Source organism: Triticum urartu, chromosome 2, assembly GCF_003073215.2.
Source record: "Triticum urartu cultivar G1812 chromosome 2, Tu2.1, whole genome shotgun sequence".
NCBI lineage: Eukaryota > Viridiplantae > Streptophyta > Magnoliopsida > Poales > Poaceae > Triticum > Triticum urartu.
Genome location: NC_053023.1, coordinates 600619570 through 600643297, shown reverse-complemented (window position 1 = coordinate 600643297; position 23728 = coordinate 600619570). Strand labels below are relative to the sequence as shown.

General features: G+C 50.4%; 3 protein-coding genes and 1 pseudogene across 3 annotated transcripts; 1 reads left to right on the top strand and 3 right to left on the bottom strand.

Annotated features, from left to right (window-relative positions):
* Nucleotides 1-909: 909 nt before the first annotated feature.
* Nucleotides 910-2267, top strand: LOC125537466 (annotated as a pseudogene).
* A 4373-nt stretch (nucleotides 2268-6640) lies between these two features.
* On the bottom strand, nucleotides 6641-10066 carry LOC125533748 (probable metal-nicotianamine transporter YSL13). The gene is made up of 6 exons (XM_048697108.1): nucleotides 9281-10066; nucleotides 8752-8915; nucleotides 8542-8639; nucleotides 8317-8451; nucleotides 7994-8183; nucleotides 6641-7921 (listed from the first exon to the last, which is right to left on the bottom strand). Exons 1-6 carry the CDS (start codon nucleotides 9753-9755, stop codon nucleotides 6809-6811), a joined length of 2175 nt encoding a protein of 724 aa, XP_048553065.1. The 5' UTR covers nucleotides 9756-10066; the 3' UTR covers nucleotides 6641-6808.
* Nucleotides 10067-15692: 5626 nt separating this feature from the next.
* LOC125539100 (histone H3.2) lies at nucleotides 15693-16366 on the bottom strand. Its single transcript, XM_048702468.1, has one exon. The coding sequence runs from the start codon at nucleotides 16281-16283 to the stop codon at nucleotides 15873-15875; it is 411 nt and encodes a 136-aa protein (XP_048558425.1). The 5' UTR covers nucleotides 16284-16366; the 3' UTR covers nucleotides 15693-15872.
* A 1846-nt stretch (nucleotides 16367-18212) lies between these two features.
* On the bottom strand, nucleotides 18213-22368 carry LOC125539099 (probable metal-nicotianamine transporter YSL13). The gene is made up of 6 exons (XM_048702467.1): nucleotides 21735-22368; nucleotides 21082-21245; nucleotides 20904-21001; nucleotides 20678-20812; nucleotides 19739-19928; nucleotides 18213-19670 (listed from the first exon to the last, which is right to left on the bottom strand). Exons 1-6 carry the CDS (start codon nucleotides 22183-22185, stop codon nucleotides 18558-18560), a joined length of 2151 nt encoding a protein of 716 aa, XP_048558424.1. The 5' UTR covers nucleotides 22186-22368; the 3' UTR covers nucleotides 18213-18557.
* Between the last annotated feature and the right edge of the window lie 1360 nt (nucleotides 22369-23728).

Genomic DNA, 23728 nt, shown 5'->3' with positions numbered 1-23728 from the left:
CTCGGACCGTCGGATCTGGGGGCGTCCTCCGATGGGGGCCGGGCGCGCCTTAAATCCGTGGTTGTTCGCCCCTCCCCCTCGGCCAGTCTTTCCTCTTCGGGCCAGGCCGGCCCGACGGAGGTGGGTTGGACGGTGGTCAAATCCCGGAAGTATGGGAGGGAAGGCTCCCGCTCGGCGGATCGAAGCGGGCGTGCTTCGATCTCGCGCTCGGTCCGGCGCAGATCCTTCAATGCCGCTGCTGGGAGGGAGGCCTTCTTAAGCCAGTTCAGAGGTAAATGTTTCCGCTGCCTCAGTAAGATCCACCGCCGTGTTGACTGCCGGAATCCCCTCCGCTGCATCATTTGCAAGCGCGCTGGGCATTTTGGCAAGGAGTGCCCGCAAAATCCAAGAAACGGCGGCCCAGGTGGGGCTTCCAGTGCTCGCCTGAAGTTCTCGGCGGAGTGCCGAGCTCCGGTCCGCGACCGTGTCGTCTTCCCGCCTCCGCCTCCGCCTCCCCTCCCCCCTGCACCCATGGCAAGCCTTGCCCTCTGCGACCCGGCTCGGCGGCCGCGCGAGAGCCGCAAGGTCGTCGTGGCCTCTCCGGCGTTGGAACTTGAGGAGCACGTCCTGCACCAACACGCGGTCACCCTGACCGCCGCGGACCGCTCGCACTCTACCACCCCCGCGGCGGTGGGCAAGGTCATCCTCGAGCAGCTCTCCACCCCTCCGCACCTGCTGCGCGTCACCGCCCACCAGCCTGAAGCCTTCCTCGTCCATTTTGACCTCCCTGCGCACCGGGACAACGCCGTGCGCCGCGGCGTCATCAAGGTTGAAGGCTGCAAGTACTTCATCAGAGCCTGGCACGAAGACGACCACGCCGCGCCCCTCAAGTTCCATCATCACGTGCGCGTTGTGGTGGAAGACCTGCCCATGCAGTTTTGGTCGCTGCCGGGTGCGGATGAGGCCTTCGGCGACATCGGCCGCGTCGACCGGCTCGATTCGCGCACCCTGGAGAGGGGGCACACCACGACCTTCGCGTTCTGGCTCTGGGTCTGGGACGTTTCCCACATCCCCACCAGGCACGCGCTCTGGGTGCTCAAGCGGGGTGCGGGCCGGGCGGACGAGATCATCGGCCTCGCCCCCGCGGATCGCCGCATCCCCCCGCCACCCGGCGTCCGGCGCTATGACCTGCTGATCCATGTCGACCTGCTGGAGGATTGGTCACCCCTCTCGCCGCGCTCATCTCACTCCGGCCAGAGCGGGCTGCCCTCCTTGGACGAAGACGACGACCGCCCCTTCCCGCGCATCGAGCCCGGCTCTTGGGTGGCGCATGTCGAAGACGGGTAGGGTGGGGCCCGCAGCAGGGCGCCGCGCGCCGGGGCTGGGGGTTGTGGCCCTGTGCTCGGTGGGGGCGCTCGCGACCACGAGGAGGATAGTGGAGGCGGCGGTTCCGGCGCAAGCCGTTCTTGGAAGGACCACCTGCTCGGTCGCGGCTGCCACTCCAGGGGCTGCGACGGAGACGTGATCACGGACGCGCACCGCCGCCGCAGCAGATCGCCTGCCGGCCGCCGCCACGCGGCTGCCCGTCATGGCCACCCTGCCACTGGGAGGGCATCCGGCACTCCAGTCCCGCGAGCCACCCCGCCACTCCCCCTCCGCTCCCCCCCCCAGCAACGGAGGTTGACCCGGTGGCCCAGTTCTTCTCCTTCTCCGACAACAGACGCGCCCTTTCTCCGCCTCCGCGCACAAACTGCATGCAACTAGAGATGGAGAACGCCATTCAGGAGGCGCTGGTCCCCCCTCTAGCTTTCGAAGACGGTGGCCGCTCGCCTTCTCCGCCCACCGCCAAGCCGGCCGAGCTGGAGAGCCCGGAGATGCTGCCGTGCATCGCCTCCCCTGCAATAGCGACGGTGGGCTTCCAGATGGACGCGGTCATCCAGCAGGTGGGCTCCATGCAGATCGGCAGCAGTCAGGCGCAGGCGGCCGAGCTGTTTGCAGCGGTCCCACCTCCGATCCTCCCAAGCCAGCCTCCTCGTCCTCGCCACTCCGCTCCGCCCAAGTCCAGGGCTACCTCCGCTCCCTCCCGTCGCAATGCTCGACAGGCAGCAGCTGGCATCTCCACCCCGGTGGCGCAGAGGGCGGTGCTGCGCCTAGTCCAGGAGCTTGGTGAGCTCGGCCCCAAGGACAAGATGACTCCGAAAGCGGCTGCGCAGATCATGAAGCGTTTCCAGGAACCCCTCTCCGACGGCGACATCGCTGCAATCGCCAAGCTGACCGGCCTCGACTAGAAAGCTCTCAAGACCGCCGCGGGCATGGCAGAGATCACGGATGCAGAGGAGCTCATGCAAGTCTGATCATGTCTGTAGTATTAGCAGTAGCTAGTCTCCGCCAGCGGCTGGTCCTAAACCAGCTTGAGTTAGGTCTAGTCTTCATGTGTAGTTCTTCGATGTTGTGGTTTGATCGTCGACGACGGGGTTTGGGGGCTATTGGTGGCCGTCGTCGCCCCTGGTGCTGCTGTAAGGTGTCCCCGTTCTGTGTTAGTAAAATCTTCAGTTGGCGGAGAAGATTTAGTTTCTTCGATGTATGACGGCAATTTAGTCTTCATGTCCTGGAACGTCAGAGGTTTGAACTGTCCGGCGAAGCGCACGGTTGTCAGCGACGTAGTTTCTTCTCATCGAGTAGCTGTGTTATGCCTACAGGAAACCAAAATTGATTCTTGGACGACGGCGGTAGCTTGTGAGATAGGCGGCAGTAGATCACAGGGATGTGTAGTGCTGCCTGCGATCGGGACCAGAGGTGGAGCGGCGATTTTCTGGGATAAAGATGTAGTCGACGTAGTTTCTCACTATTTGGGTGGCTTTTCCATCACGGCAAAAGTACGTGAACTGAGCTCGGGGCAGCATTTTTGGATGACCACGGTCTATGGCCCGACAGACGATGCGCAGAAAGAGAATTTTCTTGCGGAAATAGCTGCTGCTGCCCCTCCTTCTGGTGAACCGTGGATGATCAACGGGGATTTCAATATGATCTATCAAGCTAGAGACAAGAGCAATCCAAACATAAACAGGAGAATGATGGGAAAATTCCGCAGAGCCATAGACCAAGCTGGACTTAAGGAGATCAAGTGCAAAAATCGGCGTTTCACATGGAGTAATGAAAGAGAAAACCCTACCCTCTGTAGCATTGACAAAGTGTTCTGCAACGCGGGCTGGGAAGATTTGCACCCCAATCATCTGTTGGTTGCTGCCTCAACATCATTCTCTGACCACTGTCCTCTAGTGCTCGCTGCAGTGGACACGCCAGCACGAAAAGCTAGGTTCAGGTTCAAAAATTTTTGGCCTAAGTTTCCACACTTCTCGGAAACAGTCCATCATGCCTGGCAAAGGCCGGTGCCACACGACTGCCCTTTTGTCTGAATCAAGAAGAAGCTCGAGCGGACTGCGGCTGATCTGAAGATTTGGAGCAAGGCCACTTTTGGAAAAGCGAAAATGCAGCTGCACATCGCAAACGAAGTGATACGCCTGTTAGATGTGGCTCAAGAAAGCAGAAGGCTCACGACTGCAGAGTTTCATCTGAGAAAGCAACTCAAGCTAAAAGTGTTAGGGCTGGCAGCCATTGAAAGGGCCAGGCGAAAACAAGATTCAAGGATTACCTGGTTGCGTGCGGGAGATGCAAACACTCTTTTCCATGCAAAAATGAGAGCCAGAAGAAGAAAAAACTTCATACATTCTCTCAGGGAGGGTGGCTCGGAGATTTTCGACCATGCAGGGAAAGAGAGGATCCTTCATGACCATTTCACCAAGTTTCTGGGCAAGCAAGATGATCGGCAAACCACCCTCAATTGGGAGAGGCTGGCTATCCCCACAATCGACCCGCAAGGCCTAGACTCACCGTTCTCCATGGCGGAGGTTTGGGCAGCTATCATTTCCTCCCCAACAGATAAAGCACCCGGGCCTGACGGTTTCACGGGACAATTTTATCGCTCCTGTTGGCACATCATTCAGGAAGATGTCATGGCTGTTTTCACAAGTTCCATCAGCTGGCAGGGCAAAACTTTGCGGAGATAAACACTGCTGTGATCACGCTGCTCCCAAAGAAGAATGGTGCCTCTGAGGTCAACCACTACCGGCCGATTAGCCTGATACACTCAGTTGCAAAGCTCATCTCTAAAGTTCTTTCTGCAAGGCTTGCGGGGGTTCTAGCTGCAATCATTTCACCGGCACAGACCACTTTCCAGAAAGTCAAATGCATACATGACAGTTATCAGTACGTTCAGAGCTGTGTTAAGATGTTGCACAGAACAAAGAAGAAGGCGCTGTTCTTCAAGTTAGATATAGAGAAGGCCTTTGATTCTGTGTCCTGGGAGTATCTACTCGAGCTCATGCAGAAGATGGGCTTCCCGCCCAGATGGAGAAATTGGATTGCGTTAATCCTCTCATCTGCTTCATCTTACTGCATGCTAAATGGAACGCAAGGCCCAACCATATCTCATGGCTGTGGATTCAGGCAGGGCGACCCGCTCGCTCCCCTGCTTTTCATTTTGGCAATAGATCCATTGCACCGACTCCTAGAGGCTGCTGCAGAGGAGGAAATGATAGCTAATCTGTCGGGCCGTGGCATCAGCATGAGGATTAGTTTGTACGCCGACGATGCTGTCATTTTTGCAAATCCGGTGAAGGAGGAAGTGGACATGCAGCTATACCTGCTCCATAGATTTGGTGAGGCGACGGAACTGAAACTGAATCAAGAGAAATCTTCAGTCATCCCAATAATCTGCGGCGATGTTCAGTTATCGGAAGTTTTGGAAAACTTTGGAGGGCAGCAGTCCAACTTCCCAACCACATATCTGGGGCTCCCAATCTCTCCAAGGAAGCTGAAACTGGTGCATTTTCAGTTCATTATCGACCGGATCCGCTCTAGGCTGGCTGGATGGAAAGGAAAACTGATGAACATGGCCGGTCGGCGTGTACTGATGCGCGCAGTTTTGACAGCCTTGCCGGTTTTTGCTATGACAGTTCTAAAAGTGCCGAAAAAAATCCTGAAAGAGGTGGACAAGGCTCGGAGGCAATTCCTATGGGCTCAAGATGAAAACTTAACTGGCGCCAAGTGCAAGGTAGCCTGGGGAGATGTTTGCCTCCCGCTAGCCAAGGGGGGGCTCGGGCTGCTCGACCTCTGTCGTTTTAGTACTGCTCTCAGGCTGCGCTGGCTGTGGCTTGCTTGGCAGCAGCCGCGGAGACCCTGGATGAGCTTTCCACCCCCATGTGATAATGAAGATCGCGAGCTGTTTTCATCTGCTACCTCGGTGCATTTGGGCAACGGAAAATTGGCGCCCTTCTGGACTAGCAACTGGATTGGATCTTCCACGCTGCACCGTGAGTTCCCGGCTCTGTTCCACCATTCAAGAAGGAAAAACAGGACGGTTGCAGATGCATTGACAGAGGACAAATGGGTGCGAGATCTCCGACATGGAAACACTGCGGAGATTGCCCTGGAGTTCCTGCAAATGTGGAGGAAGATTCAGAGGGCGGGCATCGTGCTTTCCTCCGAGGAGGACAAGCTCAGTTGGGTCGCCGGTGCAGGAGGCGGCTCTTACTCGGCCAGGGCTGCGTACAATCTTCAAATCAGTGACGTCCCTTCCTCGGGGATCAAAGTAGCATGCTGGAAGGCTTGGGCGCCAGGCACAGTGAAAATTTTCGCCTGGCTTCTCCTCAAGGACAGATTATGGTGCAACGATCGCTTGCAACGTCGAGGATGGCCTAATGGGTATTTCAGCACCTGTTGCAACAGAAATTTGGAGAGCTCCACACACCTTTTCTGGGACTGCCCTTTTGCTCGATCAGTCTGGCAGACGATGTCTTCTAGATTTGGCTGTGCAGCACTGAAAGAGGAGCGGGAATCTAACCACAGCTCTCTTAAACACTGGGAACGGATCGTCGCCATGACGCCCCAGAGCTGCAGAAAGGGCCTCAAGACAATGTTGCTGTTGATCACTTGGGAGCTGTGGAAAGAGAGGAACGCATGTGTCTTCAGAAAAAAAACTCCACAGAGGGAGGATGTTCTGCGAGCCATCAGGAGCGCGCTGGAGCTCTGGCGGCTTGCTGGAGTAAGATGTCTTGAGCCCCCGTTCGGGGAAGATGTAGCGAGATAATAACCTTAGCTTCTTTTAGTTTGGGTAGCTAGATCTCCCAATTTCTGGTAAACCATGATCACTTGATCACCCTTGTATTTTCCGTTGCTTTCTTCTAAATCAATGAAGCCGGTGACCCCGGATCTTTCAAAAAAAAAACGCCGAGACGAGTGGGATGGCACACCGAGGCAGAGAGCTGAGTGACATGGCCACTGGCCGGTGTTCCAGAGAGGGAACTCGTCCGAGCTGCAGTGGATCCGAACTCCTCTTCCCGAGGTACGCACGACTGAGTAAATTTAGTACTACTGACACTCTTTTTTATTTTTAAATTTTTTGTCGGTGAACCTACTGCCACTGTTCAGTTAATTTTTGTTAATGAATTTTGAAACTATTAGTCCGATATTTTCCAGTCTTATATGCAACATTTGAAGCGAATCGACCTAGATAAAATGCCTTGCTGCAACTCCTGCCCCACTATTCATTATACACACACAAGGGAAAATCAAATCGGAAAGGATTCACTAAACAATTAAATTGCAAAAGAGTACAGAATAATCCACTCGCCATTCATCTCTTTGTGCATAGTTTACATCTAGTTATATCGACTAAACTGGCTTATTTTGGGGAATAAATGAACAAATGCAAATTTCATACATGTCTGGCATCAATCTGAATCTTTGATTGACAACAGCGACGAACATTCTATGATAATGTTGCGATGAAAGCATCCACCTTGGCGTTCACCCCTCTTGACAGGAACTTCATGCAGATTGGAGGTTTCACCTTGGCAAGAGCAAGCATTGACTGGGGCAAAACCCACAACCCATCGCCACAAATCAAGCCGGAAGCAACTGCAGGTGCATATGTGTCTGATTTTACTCTGTCCAGCCTTTGCCAGACAAAAAGGATCACTGTCCCGATGAACATATCGATGCCGAAATATGGTCCTAGGTAGAATGGTATCGCCATCGCCATTGGGATTGGCATAAATCTCGATACCTTCTTGGGAACAAGATCTCTTATCAAGTTGACAGCGATTGCTCCAACAAAGAATATGTAGCAAAGAGTGATGCAGTTTTTTGGCAGCGATGAGAAGCCATCGACACCTAGTATTGCCATGCTGCGGAAGATGGCAGCATTTGGTGCAGGGTACTCACTTCCACTGATCCCAACGTCTTCAAAGGCCTTGTAAAAAAGCCAGAAAACACAGGGAGCAATGACGCAACCCATTGCAGTGCCTATGATTTGGCTGATAAACATTGACCTTGGTGAGGCCAGTGTCAGGTATCCTGTTTTGAAGTCCTGCATCAGATCACAAGCGGTAGAAACAATGCTCATCATCACACCGCAGGCAGCCAGACCGGCAAGAACACCTCCATTTGAAGCACCTGTCCACGCACCGAAAGCAAAGATTGCAAGCTTCCCATAAGTTGTAACAAGAGACCAATCAGTGAGGCCAGCTCCATAGGCATTGCAGAAGGCAAGTACCGGTGCTACCATATAGGCTACCAATATTTGGTACCACTTCAGCTGAGGGAATATCTGCGGGACTGTGCCAATAGATACAGCGGCAACAGCAATGTAACCTCCATATGCAATGTACCAGGGTATTTGATCCTTTTGAAATAGTTCTTTGCGCTGCTGCTCATCATATGAGATAGCAGCAGTACCGTCACTTGTTTCATCATCAGAGACAGGAAAAGGACTAGCGCTGCCCGTCTTGAGTCGAGATCTTAATGAGTAGACCGTCAGAATGAGCATCTTGAGAAAGTGATAGAGGCCATCGCCAAGAATCACGGCAATGGCTATGAAGACCTGTCATACCCATCAGAATTTAGTAGGGAAAAAAGGGATAACCCGGGCTTCAAGAAAGAGTGTAATTCTTACCCGGTAACCTTGCATTCCACGGAGACTACTTTCTGGGAGATCGGCAGAGAACCAACTGCCTCTTTTATTGGCTATAAGAGGCCACATTATTCCCCACGAGAGGATGCCTCCCAATAGAATAGATACGTTGACAATATGTGGGCAAATCATTCCAACTCCGACATAGGTAGAAGAGAAGTCAAAGTAAAACCTTGCAAAAAAATAAGTTCGATTAAGGTGAATGTTGGAATGGGTCTGCTTTGCAAATTTGAAGGAATCTTGAAAGTCAGAAGTCGAATGGAGAGATTTGATTGGAGGCATCCTTTGCAGGGTGCAATCTTTACCTGTTGTTGAAAGCTTGCAGCCCTAATGATGGGAATTTCTGGAATCCACATTCATCAGTGGCTGTGTAGAACCACTGAAAGAAACCCCATAAGAAGCTGAGAACCAAGAATTTACCCAGTTTGTTTACTTGCTTCCTGTAAAACGACGCAAACCAAATCAAAGCTGGTAAACTCATTGTGCGGGCATCTGACTAGCACAGAAATGGAAATGGTTGCAGTATTTACTCTGCAATCTTGGCACCCTGGGGTGTGTGAAAGCCGTTTATGAGATAGGCAGTTGCAGTGCCACTTGGATAGGTCAGCTTGTAGTCAATGATCATAATCTGAAGTGCAGTGCTAAGTTAGTTAAACAGGCATCTGACAGGACAGGTTCAGTAAATATCGGAACATTTTTTTCTTGAATACCGAAAATATTGGAACATAAAATCCTTTTACCTTTCTCAGTGGCACAAGGCCGAAGAGCCCAATGAAGCTGACCAGGAAGAGGAAGCCAATTATCCATCCAAGATGCGGATTCTTGATATTTTGAGGGTTATTTGCCTCTGTTGCCTGCGAAGCGATTCTGCCGCTCATGGCCAATAGGTAATTACCAAAGCCCCCTGAAATAAATTTTGAGTTAATCGTGAAATAAGGGTACCCAGCTCGTGCTTTAGTAAGTTTTTACTCTTTCCTAGTATCATTCACGAATAGCTATGTTCCAAAGAATTTTCTCAAATACTTGAAAAAGGCGTCTAGGTGCATGCAGTTGTCATGTATTCAGCTAGAATATTTAGCAAAATTTTAAATTTGCCTGTACGAGTCTGGGTGCAGAGTCTACAATCGATCAAGTTGTGTGTACGAGCATACCAGTAATTATTCGCCAAAAAAAAGAGAGCATGCCAGTAATTATTCGCAAAGAAAAAAAAGAGAGAGCATGCAAGTGATTAAAAACCGAATCGATAAACCAGCGAATGACAAGAATTACCGCTGTAGGGGATGCCGTAGGCGGCGACGACGCAGGTCTGGATGACGGTGTTCTCCTGGCGCGTGAAGGGCTGCTTGAGGAGCCCCATCCTCTCGATGGCCGACGTCCAGAGGCGGACGAAGAAGAAGCCAAGGAGGCCGGCGGAGACGTTGAGCGAGGGGATGATGCCGATGGTGAGGTTGAGCTTCATGACGATGATGTTGAACATGACGGCCAGGAAGAAGCTGGCCACGAAGGCGCGCACCGTGAGCTGCTCACGCCACGACGGCACGCGCTGGTCCGCGAACACGCGCTCCAGGGACGCCGGCTGGTCACCCTGAGCGACGACGCCGCGCTCGCGCCACTCTCCCCAGTCGCCGGGCGGCGACACGCGGTCGCCCGGCCTGGCCCGCCGCCGGATCTCGCTCGCCTCCACCATCTCCACGTCAACCACGGACGAGTCCGAGCCGGCGGTGCGCGGCACAGCGGTGGCCATGTCGCCGGTGGCTGCGACGGACGGAGCAAGAGCGCGCACCGCGGACGCTACCCTTCTGCTCTCAACAAGGTGGCCAGGCGGAGGTGCATGCCAGAGCCCGGGGTCCTTGGGTTATATGCAGTGGTGCTTCCCCTCCGACGACAAGAACGATGGGTCAGGAGGACTCGGGGCAACGATGGACCGCGTGACGGCTGGTGGTTTGACTGTGCCGGTCCTGTGGGCGTTGGCATCCAGTGTATGGCTCTCACAATGGACATGCTACGACGTCCTACTCCGTAAAGGCGCTATTAGTGTCGTTCAGACGGTTTGCATGCAAAGGCGCTATACGGGGGGTAAAATGGGAAGAATCAGGCGTTTCCTCCTAATACGCCCGCTAATTTTTTTATTTATTTTTTGCAGGGAGAAAGGATGTTTTATTCCTCACACCACGGAGAAATCGAGTTCAACCATACGGCAGTACAAGCTTTGGTGCGGCTATAGTGTGCCAATTGATGTGCTGCAATTAGAACGGAGGAAGGAGCAGGCAAGGAAGGTATTAATGGCGCGTAGGGCCGATATACCCCAAACAAGGAAGCAAATAAAACATCATAAAACACAAAATATGGAAATAAATGACAATGAATTAATGGTAATTAATATTGCTATATGATTCCAGTCTGGAAATTATCGTGAAAATTGATTTATCTATATTTTTACATTTATTTAGAAACATACACTCACACGTCTCTAATTGGAGATTCGGATTCATGGAGCTTCAAGATAGATCGAAGTCACTGCATACATCTCGCAATTGACGAGAACATCGTCTCGCACCAAAAAAAATGTTTCTTCCTTATTGAATGTACATCTAGCCCCTTGAGTGTGTTTACCGAATGATGTGTACTTATGATCAAAGGGAATAATTTAACCAACTAATTCTGAGGTGACACGTACTCCCTTAGTCCTGAGTTAGTTGTCTTAGATTTGTCTAGATACGAATGAATCTAGACACATTTTAGTGTCAGGTACATATGCATCTAGACAAATCTAAAACAACTAATTTGGGACGGAGGTAATATGTCCCAACTGATGAGAAGGATGGAGGTGAGAGCCCACCTCAACCACCCATCCATCTAAACCAGTACCGAAAAGGACATGTGTTTCCTCACTGGATGCCCCAGAGCTTTGAGGTCCAGTCACTCGGATCTTTCGGCTCCAAATGGCTTCTCCTCTAGATACCTATCCCCTATCTCCTCTAGATGGGTCGGATCTTCATGGGCCAATTGGCATCTCCTCTTAGGCCAACTCCACCGCGCGACCCTACCTTATTCGGGTGCGTCCGTTTAGGGTAAAACGGACGAATAGCGCGGCCCAACGCGCGGCCTCAAATGGACAAATGTCCGGATTCTGTCCGTTTTGACCCATCCCCGGCCCAAACTTGCGCTCGGTTTGGGGTGAAACGAACGCGCGCGAACGGCTCGACACACGTCCTTGTCCCCCCCCTCCCGTGGCCCGCCTGTCGGGGACACTAGCAGTCCCTCCGCTCCCAACGCTTCCACCCTCTCTCCCCGCCCCGCCCCGCCGCTGGCACCGCCGCTTTTCTCCGACCGCCTCCTCACCGCGCGGCCCCCCGGCCGTCCATACCAAACCACGTCTTGACATGGCCGCCACCACGCCCGCGCTTTCGCCGTAGTTTTGGTCGTCGATCGGAGGAGGTTTGGCCGTCGCCGTCTTTGCCGGTGGCAGAGGGGACACGACCGCCGGCGACGTACCACGGCGGCCGCGGCAGATTCCGACAAGAGCTCCAGAGCGGCCAGTAGCCGGCCAGCAACCACCCTTGCTGCGTCGAGGTGATCATCGCGGCCTCTTCGCCACCACGACCGCAAGGTGTTCGACATTTTGCCAACAAAGGTATGGACAGTGGAGACGAGTTTTTCTTCCATCACTTCCTTTGTTCATCGGACGATTCGTCGTCGGATGATGACGATCTTGTGGTGGCTGCACTGGTCGTTCACGACCATATTCAACGGCAGCTTCCTCGATACAGGGGATCAGTCCCTGGCTCTGCTCCCAACCTGAACCGCAACAGGGAGAGAGGCCACGCCCTGCTCTATGCCGATTACTTTTCCAACACCCCGCTCTTTAAGCCGGATAAATTCCGTCGCTGTTTTCGAATGGCAAGGCATGTGTTCAATCGTATATGAGAGGGAGTGGTTGCTCAAGACCCATACTTCGAGTGCAAGACGGATGCCCTTGGCAAGCTTGGATTCTCCTCTTACCAGAAATGCACCGCGGCCATCTGCATGCTTGCATATGGAATTCCAAGCGATCTGGTGGATGAGTATGTGCGTATGAGTGAGACAACATGTCTGATGTCAATGTACAAGTTTTGCCAGGCTGTGATCGAGGTGTTTGGCCCAGAGTACTTGAGGCAGACAACTGCAGCTGATACAGAGAGATTGTTGGCGACCAATGCAGCTAGAGGCTTTCCAGGCATGCTTGGCAGCATAGATTGTATGCACTGGGAGTGGAAGAACTGTCCATTTGCTTGGCAGGACCAGTACAAGGGGCATGTCAACGCGTGCACTGTCATATTAGAAGCGGTGGCTTCGCAGGATCTTTGGATATGGCATTCTTTCTTCGACATGGCAGGTTCTCACAATGATATCAACGTGCTGCAGCGTTCTCCAGTCTTCGCAAGGCTTGCAGAAGGTCACTCCCCACCTGTCAACTTTGAGATCAACGACCACCAGTACAACAAGGGATACTATCTAGTAGATGGTATATATCCTCAGTGGTCAACTTTTGTGAAGACAATCTCGAAACCTCAAGGTGGAAAGAGAAACAGATTTGCCCAAATGCAAGAGAGTGTTAGAAAGGATGTGGAACGTGCTTTTGGTGTGCTTCAATCCCGGTGGGGCATCATTCGAAACCTTGCACTGTCATGGGATGAAAGGAAGCTTTGGGAGGTGATGACTGCTTGTGTGATCATGCACAACATGATCGTCGAGGACGAGCGTGATGAGAGTATCTTCGACCAAGGATTTGATTATCAAGATGAAAACATTGAGCCCCCGCACCAAGACCCGACCACATTTGAACAGTTTGTCCAATTCCACCGTGAGATACGTGATTGGCACACTCATTTGAATCTTCAAAATGACTTGGTTGAGCGCGTGTGGGATCACATTGGCAACCAATAGACGTATTGGTTCATTTTATGTTCAGTCAAGACAATTTCGATTTGGTTGTATAACTTTTTTATTAAGGACAATTTCAATTGGGTTGTAAAACTATATTAATTTTCAAACAAATATTTGGACATGCAAACTAGTTTTGATGAGAATATGGGCATTTTTGGCCCTGACGGACAGGATGGGGCAAATGGATGCGGCCGCGCGCTGGGCGCACAGCCACCGCATCCCAGGACACGCCCGAACACGACCCCAAATCGCTACCCAAATGGACAGAATCCGGACAAAATGGACGTCCGTTTGGGGTCGCGCGGTGGAGTTGGCCTTACATCATGTGTCTCTCTGCATATGACCCTTGGATCTCCTTACTCAATGCCACCTTTTCTGAATGGGCCGAATCTCCAGGGTACCAAGTGGGTCCTCCTCTAGATGGGTCGGATCTCCGAGTATGTGCTACAAGTGAGAATAACGGTTCGACTTGTAGGGAGCTATAGAAGACACCCTCCTCTACCTCTACACCTAATCCTCCAAATCTGAGTTGCCCCCATAGCTGACCTTGAAAGAGGTCACCCCCATACGACTGATTCCTTCAACCAAACTCCACCAAACGTTCAGGATTCAAAGAGTAATCCTAGATCTACACTTCCACCAAAGTAATGTGTGCCCCTGCTTGTGCTATATCAAACTTGTTACTCATTGGAGCTTTGAGGCTCCTACGTCATAGGAGTCATTCCTAAAAGCTTCATTCGAGAAGAGATCATTAGTGGTGTATGATCAGATAGCTCCCTAGCGAGAGTAGAGACACATTTTCTTAGAACGAAGATGTCGGAGGCATCCGACTTTAAATTAATAAAGTCACAACATGGCAGAGTGACAAGGTTCCGAACACCACATGAATGACATACGATATTCTAGGTTCCACCTAAGGATATTATAGGCAAAAGCCAACCCGAGCACGCAGGCTCATAACACACCAAAATAAGGTGCTACCCTAAGCAACGCTACCGGAGCTCGAGAGATGCTAGTATGTTGCATCGCGGTCTTCAAACCTTCAGAGTCCTGGCGCTTCCCCAATAGACTCCACTACTGCAAAGAGATGGTGCATTTAAGAATACAACCAGCCAGATGAGATGGGAACACACCCTCGATTGTAATTTTGTTGCGCATGTGCCAAAGCAACCATAGCAGCGCCCCAATGCATGTCCACATAACTGTACTAGCCTGGCCTCTCAGGGACACCAAGCACGAAAGGAGATCACCACCGACGAAGGCTTCCAATTAAGCCCACCCGTGGCTCGCACGACACTCCAAGCAAAAAACAAGAAGATGGCATCAAAAAAGGGCATGATTTGCGTCCTCCGAAGCGCCACACACCGAGCAGTTGGCACCGAGTAGACACATGTTGGGGGAAAATGTTCCTCCCAAGCAGGTGACACCAACACTCTATCTAAAAGCTCATAGGTAGAGTTCTCCTGGTTATTGCATCAAGTGTACATCATACCAGAAAGGTTAGATTCCATGAGATCTCCTTGTTCAGTGACAGCATTGAACAGAGGACCCCATCTGTTCAAGCCTCCTGGTTTATTTTTGTCACAGTTCTGTCTAGTCATGCTAAAGTCACCTGCAATGATTATAGGATATGGAGATTTCTTAATGACATGTACCAGTTCAACCAGGAATTTGGCTTTGCCATCTTGCTGGGCATCCCCATAGACCACTACCACGTTCCAAGTGAAATATAGACTTACTACCTAGCAGGCCAGCAGCACCCTGACAAAATAGTCTCCATTTTGTTTACCAAGAACGTCAAAAGAGTCATTATGTATTCCAACCACTCTAGAGGATGGTGTTTTCATCCTGCCGTTGTCAGCCATATCTCAGAGACAATACAGGTAATTTTGGGTAGCACAAATGATACTAGTTAGTATAACTTCAAATGATCAAAATAATGCTAGGCGGATTCAGTGAACTCCGTCATGTATAAACAGCTTGGCCGCGGGCAGGAAAACGCTGCAGGATGAATCGATTGTGTCTACGTCAAAAAATATTCCGTCATGCTCGAGCTGTTCAGGCACCCAGAAGCTCATGGTAAGCTCTGCCAAATCCTGTCTGCCATCGAGTGAGTAGATCAATTGGCTTGGTTCATAACCCTATCTGAAATTACAAGTGTCAATTACTACTGAAACTGGTCGGGTGGTGATTTCAGGGCTGAAGTAGGCTTGATGTGGATACGGTAACGGAGCCAAAACTTTTTAACCCATATGGCCATATGTGCAGTGTGGCACCAGCAAGATTGTAAACAGCAACATTGCAATTGTGACGGTCCTCGGAGACCCGCAGAACTACGTGAGCAAGGATGGAATCCATGCCACAAAAGCTACAAACAGTATCATAGCAACTGCGGTGATGAGTGGCTCATACTCACATCCACCTTCCGATCAATCAAAACTTTGGCAGAAGTAGCCTCATAGGGATCATATCTAAAGTTTAATCTGACATCAAATTATGCATTCTGTCAGTTAACACTAAATTATGCATTCTGTCATTTAACACTAAATTATGCATTCTGTCAGTTAACAGCTTGTTAGACAAAATGGCCGGTGCTCAAAAGAATTAAACAACACACAAACATGTACAAAATTCTGTAATCTCCACAGTAATTGTCGATTGCAAATTTCTGATACACAAACAGAACCATTCCTAGGATGGTACAGAATCATTCACCAGACATAGCATCCAAGCAGAGAATTCAATTCACCAGATCTCTGAAATGAGGATAAAATATATCACATTCACATCCATTGCAATTTCCCAACAGGTAATCAACATCACAGGACCATATCATCGACTAGTAGAACCTAAACAACTCGACGCACAGGTGGACGAAATAAATCCCCTCAGGATCAACCAAGAAGGGACCATGGCGGCAGGAAGCATTCGGAGGCTAGGCGCGCTCCCCGCGGATGCGGCGGGCGAGCTGGATGTCCTTGGGCATGATGGTGACGCGCTTGGCGTGGATGGCGCAGAGGTTGGTGTCCTCGAAGAGCCCGACGAGGTACGCCTCGGCGGCCTCCTGCAGCGCGGACACGGCGGAGCTCTGGAAGCGCAGGTCCGTCTTGAAGTCCTGCGCGATCTCCCGCACCAGCCGCTGGAAGGGGAGCTTGCGGATGAGCAGCTCCGTGCTCTTCTGGTACTTGCGGATCTCGCGCAGCGCGACGGTTCCAGGGCGGAAACGGTGCGGCTTCTTCACGCCGCCGGTGGCCGGGGCGGACTTGCGCGCCGCCTTGGTCGCCAGCTGCTTTCGCGGCGCCTTGCCGCCGGTGGACTTGCGCGCCGTCTGCTTCGTGCGGGCCATCGGAGCTGGAGGTCGGCGGCCTGGGCGGGAGTGCGGTGGTTTCTTGGTGGGAGATTGGGACGGCGGTGTGGGTTCTGATGATCTGCGGTGCAGGTAGATGGTTAAGTAGGGATGGGAATTTGGAGGTTGGCGCGCGGCTTGAAAATTGGGAGCGAAAATTTCGGGCTTTGGACGGGTAATGGCGCCATGAAGGGATCGAGGAGCGCGTCGGGTCGGCTGAGCCGTTGGATCGGGCGTGGGGAATGGGAGACGGTGGAGATGTGTTTGTGTGGGGCTGGCCACGGATCGTGTGATCCGTGATAGCACTTCTCGTTTGTTGAGTGGACTAAGTTGCTGGAAGAATCTATGCTCGTCTGAATTGCTCATATTTTAAAAGAAATCGAAGATATGCTCACATTTCACTTATGAAGATTCATAAAAAAACTTACTATATCAAAAAAACTCTGGCTTGAAGATAGGTTTGTATAATTATTTTGAAAAAATGAAATAAAATTTAATATTAACCTTACTCTTATGTTCGTTTTACAGTCAGCTCTATACAACGTGTTTCAAATTTTGTCACTATAAGAAGAAGAAAAAAATCTTGCCTTTCTCCCCTAACCACCCTAGATGGCTAGGGAAAACTCTCTGCTCCTGCTTTCCCTCTGCCGGCCGCTCCAGCGGCTGGTGGCGGGGAGGGAACCTCGGTGCCTCCGCTCTAATTAGTAGTTTACAATAGAGTGTTTTAGTCCTCGTTGGTGCGGTGTTCAAGCGGATGGCGATGCTTTTTTCTTTGAGTTTTTCTTCCGGACTCTAATTCTCCTCGAGTTTGTTCATCTGGTTATAGTCGACGGAGCTCCAGCGTAGATTCCTGCCATCTTCTTGGGGCGGTAAGGTTAGGCTTTCTCGTCATGTGGCAAAATTTGGCATAAGGTGCTTTAGATCTATGCAAGGTTCAACGGTGACAATTGCGGCTCCAGGGCATTAGTTCTGAGAGGCACATGCATTAAGACTTGTCGGCTATTATTGACAATGTCAAGCTGTCTTCGGTATAGGAGCGACGATAGCGGCGCGTCGACGGCTCATTCTAGCGGCAATAGTGATTGTCCGGTGGTCTCAAAATCTTGATGTGATTTTTATTATGTGTTTAGATGCTTTGTACTTTTGATGAACTTTATAGTAAATTTGATCCTTAAAAAAAAAGTTACGCATGTATTGGCATGTTTCTCATTTTTCTTTCGAAAGGCACGTCTCTCATTTTTTGTCCCATATAGCTTGTGATGTTTTTTCTGTTCCGTATTTCGCCTCATCCTATCTTGGTCAAGGGCGTTGGTTGTGTCGAATTTGTGTAGTTCTTAACACGGTAATTGCCATGTGAGCCTAGACTCATCCGCTCTTGAAGAATAGTAAATTCAAGAAAGATAGCAAAAAAACACAAAAAATGTGAATAAAAATTGGCATGCAAGATGCTTGGGTGCGCAAGATTCGTGCAACATTTGGTGGTGCACTTTTTCGGATTTTACAAACGACTTTTTTTTGGCCGATAGCTCCTCGGATGTCTAGCTTGTCACTTCGTCAGATCAGCAGGACCCTGCCTGACATCGCCGACTACCCGCCGCGCGCCGCCGGCCAGCAAGCAGCGCCGCTCTGCCCGGAATACAGGAGTGGTGCGGGAGGGAGGCGCAGCTTCCCGTCCAGGGCAACCGCGCCGCAGCGTCGTGCCGCTGGGCTCCGTCGTGGGGCTCCAGGAGAGGGGTTCGCGGCAGAGGGAGAGGCCGTGGCCTCGTGGGTCGCGAGCGGCCCGCTAGGCGCGCTATCTGATCCGAGCTGCAATGGAACGAACTCCTGTTCCTGAGGTACGCAACGTCTGAGTATATTTTCGTACTAATTGCAAAAGAAGAATATTCATACTTATAATTGCAAAAAACGAGTATGTTTAGTACTACTGGCAATGTTTTCAGTAAATTTTTGGTGATGAATTTAGAAACTACAGTGTTAGCCTGACACTTCTGTTCTTATATGCAGCATTGCAAGCGAATTTATAGATAAATGTACATTGCTGCAACTCCTGCCACACTATTTATATACACACACAGGGGAGCAAATTAATTTGCAAACGAGTAAATTCATTGCTTTGTACATAGTTTCATATCTACTTATATCGACTACACCGGCTTATTGTGCCCATATGTATGTTCTTAATAACAGGACAAATGTAAATTCCACTGTGGCAGGAGTTGGCATCAATCTGAATCTTTGATTCATAACTGTTACTTCTCCTTTTCCCTGAAGATTCTATGATAATGTTGTGATGAAAGCATCCACCTTGTCGTTCACCCCTCTTGACAGAAACTTCATGCAGATAGGAGGTTTCACCTTGGCAAGAGCAAGCACCGACTGAGGCAGAACCCACAATCCATCGCCGCAAATCAAGCCGGAAGCAACTGCCGGTGCAAATGTTTCCGACTTGGCTCTGTCCAGCTTTTGCCAGACAAAAAGAATCACTGTCCCGATGAACATGTCAATGGCGAAATACGATCCTATGTAGAATGGGATTGCCATCGCCATTGGGATTGGTATGAAGTTTGATACCTTCTTGGGAACAAGATCTCTTATCAAGTTGACAACGATTGCTCCAACAAAGAATATGTAGCAGAGAGTAAGGCAGTTCTTTGGTAGCGATGAGAAGCCATCGACACCTAGTATTGCCATGCTGCGGAAGATGGCAGCATTTGGTGCAGGGTACTCACTTCCACTGATCCCAATATTATCAAAGGCCTTGTAAAAAAGCCAGAAAACACAGGGAGCAATGACGCAACCCATTGCAGTGCCTATGACTTGGCTGATGAACATTGACCTTGGTGAGGCCAGTGTCAGGTATCCTGTTTTGAAGTCCTGCATCAGATCAGCAGCAGTAGAAACAATGCTCATCATCACACCACAGGCAGCCAGACCTGCAAGAACACCTCCATGTGAAGCACCTGTCCATGCACCGAAAGCGAAGATTGCGAGCTTTCCATAAGTTGTAACGAGAGACCAATCAGTGAGGCCAGTTCCATAGGCATTGCAGAAGGCAAGTATCGGTGCTACGATATAGGCTACCAATATTTGGTACCACTTCAGCTGAGGGAATATCTGTGGGACAGTGCCAATAGATACGGCGGCAACAGCAGCATAGCCTCCATATGCAATGTACCAGGGGATTTGATCCTTTAGAAAGAGTTCATTGCGTCGCTCCTCATCGTATGATATAGCTGCAGTACCATTACTTGGTTCATCATCAGAGATTGGAAGTGTACTAGCGCTACTCTTCTTGTGTTGAGATCTTAATGACCAGGCTGTGAGAATGAGCATCTTGAGAAAGTTGTAGAGGCCATCACCGAGAATCAAGGCAATGGCTATGAACACCTGTAATATCAATTGGAATTTAGTAGAAGAAAGGATAGCTCAGGCTTCAAGAAAGAGCGTTTTCTTACCCGGTAACCTTGCATTCCGTGAAGACTAGTATCAGCAAGATTGGCAGCGAACCAAATACCCCTTTTCTTGGCTATGAGAGGCCACATTATTCCCCATGACAGGATGCCTCCAAGGAGAACAGATACGTTGACAATATGTGGGCAAATCATTCCAACTCCGACATAGGTCGGAGAGAAGTCAAAGTAAAACCTTGCAAAAAAGAAGTTCGATTAAGGAGATGTTGAAAGAGTTGTGCTCTGCAGATTTGAACGAAACTTCAAAATCAGGAATCAGAGTAAAAATATGATGTAATGACAGTTCGCCTCGCCTAATTAAGTTCTCTCCTGTGTTGGAGAAGGCTGAGGCTAAAGGACTCCAACACGTCAAATTGTCAAAACAGCGTGCACACAATTAGCTAACACGAGCCGTGATTCTATACAAATTATGTAACCTAACTGTTATTTGCAAATTAATTTGCCGTTCTAGGTCGGCAAGTCATATTACTTACCGTAGGGTCCAGGTTCGAGAAGACATAAATAATATCACCTTATGAACAATTGGCTGATTTTGTAGAAAACAATTAACCATATCGTTGCGTATACAAATAATTAATTGATCTGCTTTATAAACAAAACAGTGTTCATTCTAGTGGTCAGAGGCGTCCCTCATTTTCTGTAAGGCCCAGGTTCAGTTTTGTCTGCTTTAGGAAAAAAAACTCCATGTAAATAATTCACCCAATATGCAAGGTACGCCGACGCTGCAGCCACGTGGACGGTTTTTTCTCTTCCGAGTCAGTTTCGGCCTTAACTGAACAAATAAACGAGCTTACTTCCTAAATCGATCACTTCCCGGGTTATTGGCTTAAGGTGTGCAACGAGTTTAAGTTAATGAGCTAATGACGCATCACTCTTTGGAGAAATTTGACTGGAGACGTCCTTTGCAAGGTCTACAATCTTTACCTGTTCTGGAAAGCTTGCAGCCCTAATGATGGGAATTGGTTGAATCCACAAGTATCGGTGGCTGTGTAGAACCACTGAAAGAAACCCCAGAAGAAGCTGAGCACGAAGAATAAGCCCAGTTTCTTTACTTGCTTCCTGTAAAAGCGACGCAAACCAAAGCAAAACTGGTAAGCTCATCATGTACAGATCTGACTAGCTCAAAAATAGAAATGGCTGCAGTATTTACACTGCAATCTTGGCACCATGGGGTGTGTGAAAGCCGTTTATGAGGTAGGCCGTTGCAGTGCCGCTTGGATAGGTCAGCTTGTAGTCAATGATCATGATCTGAACAGTGCTAATTTGGTTAAAATGGTGTGTACATGATTGCTTGAGAAAATAAATATCGGAACATAGAATGATTTTACCTTCCTCAGAGGCACAAGACCAAAGAGCCCAATGAAGCTGACAAGGAGGAGGAAACCAATTATCCATCCAAGATGCGGATTCTTGATATTTTGAGGGTTATTTGCCTCATCTGCCTGGGAAGCAATTCTGTCACTCATGGCCAGTAGGTAGTTACCAAAGCCACCTGAAAGACGTGGGTGAGTTAATCGTGAAATAGGGAGGGATCCTCTCTTTGCTAGTTAATATCATTTATAAAAAAATTCCAGAGAAATCCATTAAAAAAAGGGTTAGTTCCAAAAGAGAAATTCGCAAATAGTTAAGGTGCCTATTGTAGAAATATCTAACAAGCTTGACATATTCATGTAGAAATAACCAACAAGCTCGACATGTATTCATGTGGAAATATCTAACATGCTTTACAATTGCATATTATGGGTTATAGAGTCTGTAATTTGATCGGGCCTTTGGTCTTTTTGCAAGAAAAAAAAACAAGTTTGTAATCTGTCAAGTTGTTTGAAGGGTGACTTAGTATGTACTCGTAATGAACATGTGTTCAAAAAGAAAAAGTATGTATGTGCATGCCAGTATGAAAAATCGATTTTGTTGCTTGTCAGTATCAAAAATCAATGTTTGAGAATCGCGAAAGTGATGGACGTGCTGCCGAAAGAATTACCGCTGAAGGAGATGCCGTAGGCTGCAACGACGCAGGTCTGGATGACGGTGTTCTCCTGGCGCGTGAAGGGCTGGCGGAGGAGGCCGACCTTCTCCATGGCGGCCGTCCAGATGCGGACGAAGAAGAAGCTGAGGAGGCCGGCGGAGACGTTGAGGGAGGGGATGATGCCGACGGTGAGGTTGAGCTTCATGACGATGACGCTGAACATGGTGGCCAGGAAGAAGCTCGCCACGAAGGCCCGCACCGTGAGCTGCTCCCGCCACGACGGCACGCGCTGGTCCGCGAACGCGCGCTCCACGGACGGCGCCTCGTCCTCCTCCTCCGCAGCGGCGACGGCGCCCCCGTCGCCGCGCGGCCTGTTTCGCCGCCGGAGCTCGCTCGCCTCCACCATCTCCACGTCGTCAGCCGCGGCCGCGTTCGAGCCGGCGGCGTGCTGCATGGCGGTGGCCATGTGGCTGCAACCGAGCAGGAGAACGGCGCGCCACAGACGCTGCCTTTGTAGCTCGAGGTGGCCGGACGGAGGTGCACGTCGGAGGCCGGAGCCTTCGGTTGGTTTATATGCAGGGCAGCAGGGGTGCTTCCACAGCTCCACTGAGATGACGAGAACGGCCGGCCAGGCCAGGACAACGATGGCCCGCGTGACCGTAGGCTCGACGCCTTCTGGTTTTGACTTGTACTACGTGCCTCTGTTCCTAAATGTACATTTTTGAATAGAGGGCGTAGTTTGTAAGCATGTGCATCTAGTGTACAGTTTTTCCTCATTTGATAATAGTGCATCTGCTATTTGTTGATGTGTCTGCTTAGGGTTATTCTTTCCGTGTAAGCAACCTTCTCGTCGATATATAGCAAGGTACATTTGGTGAATTTACCAATCTTGAAGCTCCCAGACTCGAGTCCTCGATAGGCATTGCGTAGGTTATGATGTAGACACAGACCTAGGGTAGGGTAATAGGCCTGACCTATACGCCCCACCTAAAGTCTTGTCCTAAGAACTAAGGAGTTCAAGAGTCAGAAGCAGAGGACCAACAAAGGTGTCGAAGCGAAGTCCACTCGACCTATCAATCACTCGGAGACCTCTCTTACTCGGGTCACTCAACCACCAAACCACTCGACATATCAGAAGACCTAAAGCCATTCTGCGCAGCAACGGTCAAGCATTCATTCGCATACTTAATGCTCATTTGTAGCACCTTAATACAGACGTTACCTGTAAGGCCTCCTCTTAATGTATATTGAACCCTGCGTAACGGAGGGGAGCGGGGTCCTGGCGTACTCTATATAACCCACCCCCTCTTCTGGGACAAGGGTTCGCACCCTCTGTAACTCACACACGTATAATCCAGTCGACCGCCTCCGGGCTCTGAGACGTAGGGCTGTTACTTTCTCCGAGAAAGGCCTGAACTCGTAAACCTTGTGTGTACAACTCCTCCATAACTAAGATCTTGCCTCTCCATTCCTACCCCCATATTCTACTGTCAGACTTAGAACCGCGACAGTTGGCGCCCACCTTGGGGCAGGTGTCCTAGCGACTTGTTGGAGAAGTTGCGATTTTTCCGATCCCCTTCATCATGGTTTCGGGCGGAGTTTTGGTGGAGGGCCGCGAGATCCGTCTCGGCGCGCTCGCGTTCATCGCCGACGACTCCGCTTGACTTCAGGAGGCTCCTCTCGACGTCGACGCGCTCCCTGTCCGCGGGGCAACGCACTTTCGCGCGTGCGTCCGCGGCGTCCTCTTGCGGCAGCCGTCGACCCAGTATCAGTCGGCCCCTGTGTCGTCCTCACTCCCTGTTTCCCGCCGACGCAAGCGCTCCGGTCGGTTGAGACTTCAGCGGTGGGTGAGACACGCGGTGGCTCGCCAGTTAGCCACCCCCCAAGTCACGGCGATCGAGCCCGACGAATCTTTCTACGGCCTGTTCGACCTGTCGACTGGCTCCGCAGAGACTGCATCCAAGTGCGACAGCAGTGATCCGGCGGCAGAGGTTCTGATGGTCGATGAA